This window comes from Citrus sinensis, chromosome 4, assembly GCF_022201045.2.
Source record: "Citrus sinensis cultivar Valencia sweet orange chromosome 4, DVS_A1.0, whole genome shotgun sequence".
Taxonomy (NCBI): domain Eukaryota; kingdom Viridiplantae; phylum Streptophyta; class Magnoliopsida; order Sapindales; family Rutaceae; genus Citrus; species Citrus sinensis.
The window spans coordinates 28,335,827-28,348,048 of NC_068559.1; the positions used below are offsets into that span (position 1 = coordinate 28,335,827).

General features: G+C 37.3%; 3 protein-coding genes across 4 annotated transcripts; 1 reads left to right on the top strand and 2 right to left on the bottom strand.

Moving 5' to 3' along the window:
• The first annotated feature begins 1,713 nt into the window (after positions 1-1,713).
• LOC102619320 (pentatricopeptide repeat-containing protein At2g03380, mitochondrial) lies at positions 1,714-4,882 on the top strand. 2 transcript variants are annotated; one of them, XM_006483008.4, is made up of 2 exons: positions 1,950-2,096; positions 2,198-4,882. In XM_006483008.4, exons 1-2 carry the CDS (start codon positions 2,088-2,090, stop codon positions 3,980-3,982), a joined length of 1,794 nt encoding a protein of 597 aa, XP_006483071.1. In that variant the 5' UTR covers positions 1,950-2,087; the 3' UTR covers positions 3,983-4,882. The 2 variants fall into 2 exon arrangements, with proteins under 2 accessions (XP_006483070.1, XP_006483071.1); XM_006483007.4 differs by having other exon boundaries at positions 1,714-4,882.
• Positions 4,883-7,594, bottom strand: LOC102615157 (putative pentatricopeptide repeat-containing protein At1g69350, mitochondrial). The gene has a single exon (XM_015531740.3). The coding sequence runs from the start codon at positions 7,241-7,243 to the stop codon at positions 5,006-5,008; it is 2,238 nt and encodes a 745-aa protein (XP_015387226.1). The 5' UTR covers positions 7,244-7,594; the 3' UTR covers positions 4,883-5,005.
• A 287-nt stretch (positions 7,595-7,881) lies between these two features.
• Positions 7,882-11,516, bottom strand: LOC102619019 (clp protease adapter protein ClpF, chloroplastic). The gene is made up of 9 exons (XM_006483006.4): positions 11,215-11,516; positions 10,317-10,654; positions 10,160-10,219; positions 9,743-9,837; positions 9,462-9,634; positions 9,061-9,173; positions 8,802-8,847; positions 8,523-8,563; positions 7,882-8,433 (listed from the first exon to the last, which is right to left on the bottom strand). Exons 2-9 carry the CDS (start codon positions 10,644-10,646, stop codon positions 8,287-8,289), a joined length of 1,005 nt encoding a protein of 334 aa, XP_006483069.1. The 5' UTR covers positions 10,647-10,654; positions 11,215-11,516; the 3' UTR covers positions 7,882-8,286.
• Between the last annotated feature and the right edge of the window lie 706 nt (positions 11,517-12,222).

The following is a 12,222-nucleotide window of genomic DNA, read 5'->3' on the forward strand; positions in this document are numbered from 1 at the left end:
AATAGGCATCTAAATCTATTTTTCTGTTCTTTTTTTAAGAAATGGATCTAAACCTTCTCTTGTTGTTGGTGAATTTTATTTATTTGAATAGAGATAAAAAAAAAAAAAACTTCAATATTGATGCATAACTTTGATATACTTACTGGAATGGGACAGAAGGTTGAATTATAAAACAACATTGGGTATCTTTTTCATTTTGAAATAAGATTGTAAAATTCAGAGAGAGAAAAAAAAAAACGAGATGAGAATGTGGTTTTCGCACGCGAGGGGAAAGCGCGTGGGGGTGGGACCGAGACTGGGAAGATCTATCTATGTATCATTTTTGTACGCAGAGGGGCGGGAAAGAGCACAAAACACAAGTGTCCGTGTCGGTGTCTGGAGACTGATGAGTTGAGGAGGGAGGGAGTTTGATTCGCTTGTACAAATCTCTCCGGTCATAGTCATATGATATAAATAGGTCTAGTAGATACTCAATCAACCAATCAAATTCAACCAAAAGTCTCGCTTCTTTTATTTATTTATTTATTTTATTTTATTTGCTATTTTTTAATCATGCAAAAAGCAAAGGCCTCACCCACCCACGCACTTTGCTTTAGCGCGACTCCTCACTAGTCTGTCCTTTTCTTGGCCTTTTTCCATACGCTTGTTTTCTTACTTTTTGTAGTTCTTTTGGACTGACTTTATTTGCGCTTTTGACCCCTTCCTCTTTTATTTATTTGTTCTATCCATATCTTTCATTGTTTTTATTATTATTACTTTTTTAATTTGAGAATATCTTCTTTCATGATTAGTTTTACGGTTAATTTCTGCCTGCACCTATAAGTTTCGATGAATATCAGTACAAACCTTGACGTTGTCAAATAGTGTCTAACTATCAAATATTATTGTTGATGTTAAAAAAAAAAAAGAAAAAGAAAAGAAAGACAAAGTATTCAATTTTGTTATATTTGAATTCAATTTAAATAAAAACAAAGGGGTTAATTTTTGCCCACTCCCATAAGTTCCGACAAACTGTTAATGCACATCCTTATTTCCTTTAAATTACGTAACGGTAATTGTCGAAACTTTTGAGCATACATTGATATTTGTTGAAACTTTTGGGCGTAGGCGGAAATTATGTCCATTGCCCATTCATTCGGTTCTTGGGGAATTTTCATTTATGTCCTTGGGCTTAAAATAGTAGAATATTACCTTGGATATATTGTCTTACCTCCGCAGAGGCTTGAGAATCAAGTATTTGAATATTGGGACATAACGATATTTCACTTTGGGTATCTTATGTCGGCATCCCTCTATATTGAAGTATTTTTTTTTATAATCACACGATTAAAATTATAATATATTTTTTATAATTTATCACTTAACATATATAATTCGTATTCTATTTTAAAATAAATTCAAAATAATCATAGTCTTATTTAACACCGTAAAAGGTCATTGCTTAACAATATTTCAAAATAAATTTTTAATCAGCCTTGGGTACATACCATCTCATCAAATCATTAAATGAACAATGTCACGTCAGTTAAAGATACATAAATTTAATAATTGTAAAGTCATAATTATTCTTCAATTTTTTTTTAGACAAGTTATTATTATTATTCTTCAACTTAAAAAAAACACACAGTTACCACCATGATTAATAAAGAAAAACACAATTGTACTTGGATTTGGGGGTCCACCAAGCCAAACCTATTTGACAATTGTGGACAGAGATATGTTTGCCTCACATTCTTTTAATCAAAATTTGGCGGCACGACTACTACTACTCTTCTTCTTCTTCTTCTTCTTCTTCTTCAAAATAAACAACAAGGAAGTGACAGAAATCAAATGAAAAAACCCGAAAGACATAATGAAACTGATCTCTCTCTTGCAAAGGCACGTATCTCGTACCAAAAAACCGAAATTGCAACTAAGATTTCTCTCTTACACAAACCAGCAAACACCAACACAACATGAACTCGATCAAACTTTCGCTTCGTTTCACTCTCTCCCTTCAATCCCATGTCTCAATCTTCTGGGTCTTTGCAAAAGCACCGGTTCTCTCAAGGCATTTCACGCGTTGTTAATTGTAGATGGCCTAACGAATGACAAATGTAATACTAAACTTGTTAGTATGTACGGTTCTTTTGGGCACGTAAAGTATGCCCGATCCGTGTTTGATTCAATGCCTAACCCAGACTTCTATTCGTTTCAGGTTATGATAAGATGGTATTTTCTGAATGATTTGTACAAAGACATAGTGGAGTTTTATAAGTGTATGAGAAAACGCCTGAAAGAGCATGATAATTTTGTATTTTCGAAAGTGTTGAAGGCGTGTTGTGAACTGCGAGATATTGATGAGGGGATGAAGGTACATTGTGAAATTGTCAAAGTAGGAGGTCCTGATAGTTTTGTGTTGACGGGTCTTGTTGATATGTATGCTAAGTGCAGAGATATTGGGTCTTCTCGTCAAGTATTTGATGAAACGCTCGATAAAAATGTGGTTTCATGGACTTCTATGATTGCGGGTTATGTTCAGAATGATTGTGCACAGGAAGGATTGGTTTTGTTTAATCGGATGAGAGAAGGGTTTGTTGAAGGCAATCAAATTACATTAGGGAGCTTGGTTACTGCCTGTGCAAAGTTAAGAGCTTTGCATCAGGGAAAGTGGCTTCACGGTTATATTCTTAAAATTGGTATTGAGATTAATTCTCACTTGGTGACGGCACTTTTAGATATGTATGTCAAGTGTGGAAATATTAGAGATGCTAGGTCGGTATTTGATGAGCTTTGTAGTATTGATCTCGTGTCATGGACAGCTATGATTGTTGGGTATACTCAAAGTGGCTACCCTGACAAGGCTTTAAAATTGTTTACGGATAAGAAATGGGCTGATTTCTTTCCTAATCATGTAACCATTGCAAGCGTGCTCTCAGCAAGTGCACAGCTGGGCAATTTGAATATGGGAAGGATGGTACATAGTCTTGGGATTAGGCTTGGGCTAGAGGATTATACAGTGATAAATGCTCTGGTGGACATGTATGCCAAGTGCCATGTGATTGCAGATGCCCGGTACATATTCGAGACAACTTCAGAAAAGGATGTAATTGCCTGGAATTCCATTATATCTGGGTATTCCCAAAATGGGCCTGCTTACGCATCACTTGAGCTGTTTCATCAAATGAGATTAGACGACAATGTCTCACCTGATGCAGTCACATTGGTGAGTGTCATTTCAGCTTGTGCTTCACTTGGTGCGGTCCAAGTTGGTTCCTCTCTTCATGCATACTCTACAAAACAGGGCCTGCTATCATCTAATGTGTATGTAGGGACCGCGCTTCTAAACTTTTATGCCAAATGTGGGGATGCTCAATCTGCTCGAATGGTTTTTGATGCCATGCGAGAGAAAAACACTGTAACATGGAGTGCAATGATCGGTGGCTATGGAATGCAAGGAGATGGTGGTGGGTCCCTTGCACTTTTCAGTGACATGTTGAACGAAGAAGTGCAGCCCAATGAAGTAATCTTTACAACAATTTTGTCCGCCTGTAGTCACACTGGGATGGTTGGAGAGGGCTGGAAATGTTTCTACTCAATGTGCCGGGACTTTAAATTCGTGCCTTCCATGAAGCATTATGTGTGTATGGTGGATCTATTAGCTCGTGCTGGGAGGCTTGAAGAAGCCTTGGAATTTATGGAGAATATGCCTATTGAACCTGATGTTAGTTTGTTTGGAGCTTTTCTCCATGGATGCGGACTGTATTCAAGATTTGATCTTGGAGAGGTGATGATTAAGAAAATGCTAGAGCTACATCCTGATAAAGCTTGTTACTATGTGCTCGTGTCTAACTTGTATGCTTCGGATGGAAGATGGATTCGGGTCAATCAGGTGAGAGAATTGATGAAGCAGAGAGGTTTGAGCAAGTCCCCTGGCTGCAGCCTGGTGGATTTGGATAATGCAAACGATTTCTCATTCTCTAGGGTGGTATCTCTTGCTTAGTTGCAGTCAGTGGAACTTGAAGTAACCAGGCATTGGAACCAAAGCTACCACAAGAAGCCTAATTCTGCTACAAATTTGCATGACGGAACCTTGGTCCTTGTGGAAAGTATCTTCGATAATGATTCAACCCTGTTTACCTGGAATGCCTTAGAGATTTATACCAGGAAGCTTTGCTAGGAATATCAGTTGAAAGGATGACTGTTGGACTGCAGCTCAGTCACTGAATCCATAGTATCAAAGAATTATCGTCCTGCAATATCCTGTGAAGTCCTTGTGCTCCTCTATTATGAACATGAAGAACTTCCCGGCATTATTTGATCATTAAAGATGACCCTGAAGAGTTATCTTAAAGACCATGCACTCCATGAGTTTAAGAAAGCTCATGCCTCATGTTATAGGGGGCTCACTCCAGTTGCCCAACATGAGTTTATGAGTTGGTAAATCTATGTGCATTCCAGTAAATGGTGAAGGCTGATAAGATGGTATGCTGATTTGCAATTATACTGATTCAGTGAAAAATTGAGTAAATATTTACACGAGGGATTTCGGAAGGAGGGAGGGCGTTTTTTTGGAGGGAAGGCCATATCGTGTACATTATTCAGAGATACACACAAGTGCGCGTGCGCACACATTTTTTTCCCCCCTATTAATTGTACCGTATAATAATGAAATCCTGAGAGTTAGGAGTTGGCTAAGATCAAATTGAGCACTATTTTAATTTATCTAATTTTATTTCTCTTTTTCCTCTTGTATATGGGATGTTTTTACAAAGGTAGACCTGTTCTGTGATCTTGCCAAGGCTAAAGTATGTAAATGCACTGCTGAATCCGAACAACTTAATCAGCCAAGCCAATGGAAGTTGCTACTCCTTATTGTGTGGATTTGAGATGACAACCATCAAAAGAAACGAGGAGGTACTACGAAATGTATGAAATGAGTGATAAATTTTTTCAAAAATAGGAGAATATGTACATTTCTGATTACATATGAGATGTCTCACCAGCTCTAAATTGACTTATCAAGCTAAATTGTACTGTACCCAGGGACCTTTTTTAGACCTGTAACTTCCATTATTGATCTCACCTTTCCAAATTCATCCCAGTTGCCTTCTTCAGCATATATGTTAGATAATAAAGTATAATATCCGTTATCATTTGTACCAGTAACTGAAAGTTCTTTCTCAATTGTTTTCATTACATCTATTCGTTTGTGGATTCTACATCCGTTAAGCAGTGCACCCCAAATGCTACCATTGGCAGGGAACGGCATTGAATGGATCATTTTAAATGCTCCTTCGATGTCACCACTACGACTTAGAAGGTCAACCATACAAGCATAATGTTGTAAGTCTGGCTCAACTCCAAAAATCCTCATTGCATTAAAATAGAACTTCCCTTCTTCTACAGACCCTGAATGACTGCAAGCCCATAAGATATTCATGAAGGTAACTTCATTAGGTTTTATTCCTGAATCTAACATTTGCTTGAAGAGGGAGGCCGCATCATTTAGCTGACCATGCATTCCATAACAGTCAATCATGGCACTCCAGGACACCACATTCCTTTCCGACATGCTATCAAAGACTCTTTGGGCTGTTTGAAGGTCTCCACACTTTGCGTACATGTCAGTTAGCGCTGTATCAATATAAATATCCTTCCTTACACCGTAGCTAATGAGCTTGTGATGAACCCACTTACCCTTTTCAAGCTGACCTATGTTGGAACAAGCTTGAATTGCAGTTAAGAAGGTCACTTCATCCATCTCCAGACAGTTCAAGTACATTTGATGAAAGAGATTGATCGCCTCAAGTGAATTACCATTCTGGTAGAACCCACAAATCATAGAATTCCACGTGACAACACTTTTCTGTTGAATTCTCTCGAATAATAGGTATGCTAAATTCTTGAAACCACATTTGGAATACATATCAATCAAAGAACTCTGAACAAACTCATCTTTGCAGTCTATTTTAATGACAAGACCATGTATCTGCAGACCAAGCTGCAACGAACCCACATTTCCACAAGCTGAGAGAGAACTTGCAACACTAAATGAATCTGGCATTAGACCCCACGTCTGCATCTGAACAAGAAGTTCTAATGCCTCCTTCGACATTCCTTTCCGAGCATATTCTGATATGAGCATATTCCATGATAGAATATTCCTTTCTCCAATTGCATGAATAACCTTCTCGCATTCACTCATTTTCCCACATTCAGCATAGAATTCTATCAATGCTGGCCCCAAATAATCATACTCGGGTCCCATACCTTTTCTGATAATCTGACAATGAACTGACTTCCCTTCCCTAAGCCAGCCCAACCCAGCACAGGAACCTAAAACAGTAATCAAGGTTATCAAATTAGGTTCCTCTTTAACCTCCAGCATCTTAACAAAAGATTCTAAAGCCTTCTGAAACCAGCCGCTTCTATTGTAGCAAGAAATCATCGCTGTCCATGAAGTAGTACATCTTTTCTCAATCTTTACAAAGGTTCTCTCTGCACTCAACAAGTCACCACATTTACTATACATTACAATGAAAGAATTACCCAAAGGTCCATCAATCTTAATTTTTCTCCTCAATACATGGCCATGAATCGACCTCGCAGGTCTTAAGGAACATAATTCACCACAAGCCTCAGCTAGGCTAAGCATTGTCACAAAGTCCGGCTCAACACCTTCACGCACCATTGAATGAAACATCTTCAACCCTTCACTGACATCCCCATTATCAAAATAACTAGCAATAATCGAACTCCACGAAACCACATCCCTACTCGTCATTTTGTCAAACACTTTCCTAGCATCATCTAAACAGCCAAATTCACCGTACGTACAAAGGATTGAAGTCTGAATAACATCATCCTTATCAAACCCACATTTGATTATCCTTCCATGGACTTTTTCACCAGAACCCAGATCACCTAAACTTGAGCAGGCTCTCAAAACAGATGGGTAAATGAAGTTACTGATTGTGGCTTGCTCGCGTATCATTTTATGGTAAAGTAAAATGGATTCTTCAAAGAAGTTGTTCCACATATAGCATTTGATGAGTACAGCCCACATGAAAGAATCAGGTTCTTTGAAAGTATCAAAGACAAGTCTTGAAGATCGCAGAGAACCCATTTCAGCATATGACTCAATGAGCCTGGTGGAGGCTGGTGGGTCATAGTGAAGACCGGTGACCAAGAGGTGTGCATGGAGTCGTGTTAATTTTCTCAAGTTGGTGCATGATCTGAACAAGGGCATGTAACGAGTCATCCCTTTTGTTTGTGGCAACTATGCTAGTTTTGCCTCTGTTGAGAGAGAAACCGAAGTCAAAGGTCAAAGCAGAATCTGTTAAGTTAGTTAATAACTGTTGGCGGACAAAAAGCGCATCCCCTAGTAGGTGCATTCAGTTGTTTATTTATGCATTATTCTTACTATTATACTTTTGACTCAATGTTTTCTCCAATAGGAAGGAAAACTTAGTTTACTCTGTTAATTGTTATGATTTCATTAGCAATGACGGTCCTCGTTTTAACTAAAGAAGAGAAGAACAGATGCTCAAAAACAATGTCGTTTACGCATTTAAATTCGTGTTTTTTTTTTTTTTGGTTTAACATGATTATCAAAAATTTATTAAAATGACAAATCCCTCGGAAACTCATATAACGACAATAGTAATGAGGTGGCCGCCGAATTTAGTCGAGTGATTTTCAATTAATTTTATTTTCTAATTATCTAAGAATTTAAATGTTATTCATCCTTGTCTTAAAAAAACAAAACAACTAAGGATATCCTTGTTTTCTTTCCTAAGATGACAAGAATACTATTCAACAAGAATAAAAAAAAAAGATAAGCACAGTAGAGACTGGATCGAAGTTCATACTCCAATTTGATAAACTGCGGCAGCAAAGAGCAAGGCAAATTGACTATTTCTTGTATTTTAAACAAAGGTACATACTTGCTGATTTAAATAAAGATGTACAGGGATCGTATTGTTCATAGTAGAATTTTGAAGCCTCTTGATCTCATGAATGACGTTCATTTACAAAAACAAAAATAAAACTTTTGATCCTCAGAGGGCAGTCGAATTACTACATGATCGCCTTTTCTTTTAGCTTAGGTGCAGCGGTTGTTATGGATGGCCCCATCCGACTTCCCAATAAAACAAAAATACAGGGTATGCAGAAATCGGAATCGTATACAAGCAGGAGCTAATGTCAGAATGGACATGCATTAGAGGACTATGTTCTTGAGCTCTAGATCCGGCAAAAATCAACTCGCGCAAATAGGATTGCAGACATCATTCATTTTAAGCATTACTGCAGCTCCTCATCTTCTGGATCTGTGGGAACTTCATATCGAGGCCTGTTGTACTTCTCTCGCAGCTGCTTGATTGGGATGAAATCTCCAGCTGTATCCGTCCCGTAAAACAGGAAAGAAATATAGGGATGATCAAACCTTGCCTGTGAATTAAGTACAGCCCACAAATAATCAGGAATAAAATAGTAGGGTTGCAGGGCGCAACTTTCATGATTTTCAGAAATCTACTCACCATGTCTGGTTGGTCAGAAGCCAACAAATTCTCCTCAGCAACTGCAGTAATGTAAAACCATTCCATATTCCATGAGTTCAACAGAGCATTAGCATAGAAAAACAGCAAGATCCAAAACAGGATATTGCAATCTAAAAGCATTTACAGTCATGCCTCTAAGTCTGATATTATGCTATTACAAAGTTGAATACTGATAACAATGCTGACAATGTGCCTTTTGTACAGAACTAAAAGGCAACTTATATCTCTAAGGAGTTGGATCAAGCAAAATGCAATTACCATAAGCGACCAGTATATTGGGGTCAGCATGTACGTCAACCAAGACCTAATAAGGGGGAAGAAAATGAAAAGGCATGATCAGAGATAGGAGAAGCAAGCATTGTGAAACTTCACAAGAAGCAAAAATTACAGCGAAGGATTAGGGAGTAAACCTCAAAATTCCATTCAGAAGAAACATTTGTATATCAAAAATATTGAGGAAAATGTTCATCTTATGATACAAATGAAACTAAAGTAACCAAACACAAGGTTAATGAACCTGATAAAATGGCTGACTAGGACCTTGTTGCAACTTTTCCACTTGTGCAATTTCCATCCATGAACTAGATTCACAGCAAACTGGATCCATACCACAAATCACAGCTCGATATCCTAAAACCATAACATGAGATTTCAGCAACATTTACAAGCAGTGAAAAGGAATAAGAGAACGGTGTAGCCAACTCTCATTTCTACTTTTTGCATCCGATCCTCTGAACTTCGACTGAGACTGACCAAGATTATGAGGCAGTTGATATCCCGTTCATAATAAATGATTACAACTGGGAAAGAAGTACATCTATATTGTACAAGTTAACATATGTGCTTAAGTCACACTTAAAAGCACAAATAAGTAAATAGAGGAAAAGTTGATTCATCCAATGAAAGGCATATTGTTACCAAAAATTTTATGATTCACTTTCTGCCCTAAACGAAATGCAAATCGTGCATTTTCAAACGCCAGAGCTGTTGCCGAGGCAGCCAAAGACTCTGCCTCCAGTTTGCAAATTTGATCCCGTAGGTCAGCTGCTAAAGCATAATTCTCACTGTCAATTGCTTTCTGCAGATCTGCACTGCAAGGAGAAAAAGGAAAAAATAAATAAATAAACAATCAGTCCAATAAAAGTCTCATGTTGAATCAACATGCCACAAAACTACAGTGGAAACACGGCTTGACTTACCGTAGACGTATGATACTTAAAGCCTTATCTTGGGCTTCACTCTTTGAGGATAATCCCCTTTTCGCTTCTAGCTGCCTAGATATTTCTTCCTCCACCTTCCAAGATGAACACCTATTAAATATAGTTCGCAGTTCATAGAATAGGAAGCTAATTCACATGCACATGATCATATGTTAATGCAGGCAAGAGCACAATTTTAAGATGTTCGAAATTAGAACCCCATAAGCCTACTTACCAGCAGTCTTGCAAAAATGAGATATAATAGTCAGAGTAAACACAAATATCACAACTTTCAAGGAGATTTGAATGTCACAACAAGTGAAAAACTTGCTTCTGACCAAGTCCTCAAGTAAGGTAATGAAAGGAAACATTCTCCAAATGAGTGTTTTCTTACATAAACAAAATGATAAATCTAACCTCAGTAAGCTTGTTTCTCAATTGTTGTGCAATGTCGTATTCCTCCATGTTTAAAGCACACTGCAATTTCACGAAACCAAAACAACTAAATCTTGTTAACACAACCCTCAATCTGGGAGAAACATTAAACCATTTCACCTTGTATAAGCTGTCAAACCTGCACTCGAGTTGCCAAATCTAGCTGAAAAAAGAAAAACAGTATATCCTCGTTAGCACTTTCACTACGCTCTGAGCTTGCATCCAATCCCTGGTCACTACCTCCTTTAAACAGCCATCCAGCATTGGCCCTCAAGTTTCTTTGTCTTAATAGATTAAAAGTAACTCTTAAGTGTAAGCCTTGAACAAATTGATGACAAAAGCATGGCCGATCAATCCCAATTCGGCTTTTCTCTAATAGCTTGAAATGCCTTCTCCACAAAGCAGGTGACCCATAAAACCCACCATTCCCGGAGGTTGTTAGCGTGCTTAATGACAGAACTTGCACCATATTTTAACCTGGAAATGAAACTTTATATTACAATATGAGCAAAACCAGCTGCCAGTCTTCACATCTAAACCCACATTCTTTTTTTTTTTAAAAAAAAAAAAAAACCTCAATTGTCAATTCAGGATCGTCGGAAAATCTAAAAAAAAAAAATTATTATTTTAAAGAGTTATTGTCTTTCTCCGAGCTACCACAAGCTTAGGGGGGAAAAGAAGCTTAAAATTACACGGAGGCCATCTTAATTCTTATGATGAAATTACCGAAGCATTATTGGGTACTTGAGCAGTAAAACAGACATGAATATTAGCAATAGCTCCCTTTGGTTCAATTGTACTGAACCCCAATTCAAAAATAATAATAACAATAAATAATTAAAAGCCAGTTGAGTTTTAGTGTTCTGCACAATGAATACATCATTCGATTCTGCCACTACGTTTTTATCGACTTAATGTTGAATTAGAAGCGTCGAGAAGTAACGGAAGAACAGTTTCAATCCTTCACTCTTACTAAAAAGTAGAAGCAGAATAAGAAAAGAGAAAGAGAAAGAGAAAGAGAAAGATAGAGAGCTCACCTGAAAGCTGATGCCGCGAAGCAACAGATAACTGCTCGAGAAAATCCAACTTTCGTCCTCAAAAAATAAAGTTCGTTAACAAATATCAAAAAAGAATTTGGGAATGGCCGAATACGATATCGGTCCCTTAAAGATTTTAATTTCTCAAATAAAGACATAATTGTTCTATTTTTATATGAAGGTAAAAAAAAAGAGTCCCCATCTGTGTGTCTCCTTAATCCGATCATCTTTCGAAATGATCAAATTAGTATCCATAGACTAATCTCCCCTTGAAATGATGAAATTCAAAAAATTTTATTTTGATCACACACCACGGCAGTCAGCATGTATGATGTAACTAACTTTTAATCATTTTTTCAGTCTTTTTTTTTTTTTAGAGATATCACAGAATATTAGGATCCATGTGTTATTACCCAATGTCAGATTTCTTGACACGTATTATGCTTCAAACGAACCCAGTGCCTCGTGATTTTTCCTTTCATATTATATATGGGGGCGGAAAAAACTTACGTGTCTTTACCACTTCAGATGGGGCATCTCAAAAATATTTTGTGATATGATAAAATTGTGAGATAAAATAAATCTGATTGCAAAAATCTATTGATATTTTTAATATTAAATCTGATAAAATCCCACCTTATGCATAACCGATACTCTTACCACATGTCAAAACATCATTTGACAATCCCTACAATTCTTTCTCGTGGGGGCAGGGCCTGGTAGCTATTCACCCTTCCACGTCAGATGATCGTACGTACCCCTCCCTGCACACTTATGTGGACGGTTACTAAATAGTCCAATGATGGTTAGGGTTTCATTTGAGATAACCATAAGGGTCTTAGTGATAATTGCTTTGTGTTTATTCATGGATTTTTCAGACATGATCACACTAATTCATTATTACCACTATGTTATCTTTACAATTGTTTGGTAAACGTTACCCCAAAAAGAAAAATTGTCAAGCTTTCAATTGCATTTCATAGAATTAGATCAACTTGAATTAAATTA

Bases quoted from the DNA above. Each gene is read 5' to 3' on its own strand.
- LOC102619320 (XM_006483007.4), top strand. From the start codon at position 1,853: ATGAAACTGATCTCTCTCTTGCAAAGGCACGTATCTCGTACCAAAAAA.
- LOC102615157 (XM_015531740.3), bottom strand. From the start codon at position 7,243: ATGACTCGTTACATGCCCTTGTTCAGATCATGCACCAACTTGAGAAAA.
- LOC102619019 (XM_006483006.4), bottom strand. From the start codon at position 10,646: ATGGTGCAAGTTCTGTCATTAAGCACGCTAACAACCTCCGGGAATGGT. The intron at 10,220-10,316 runs GTTTGACAGCTT...GTGAAATTGCAG, and splicing joins ATTTGGCAACTCGAGTGCAG to TGTGCTTTAAACATGGAGGA. The intron at 8,848-9,060 runs GTTCATTAACCT...CCCCCTTATTAG, and splicing joins CTAGTCAGCCATTTTATCAG to GTCTTGGTTGACGTACATGC.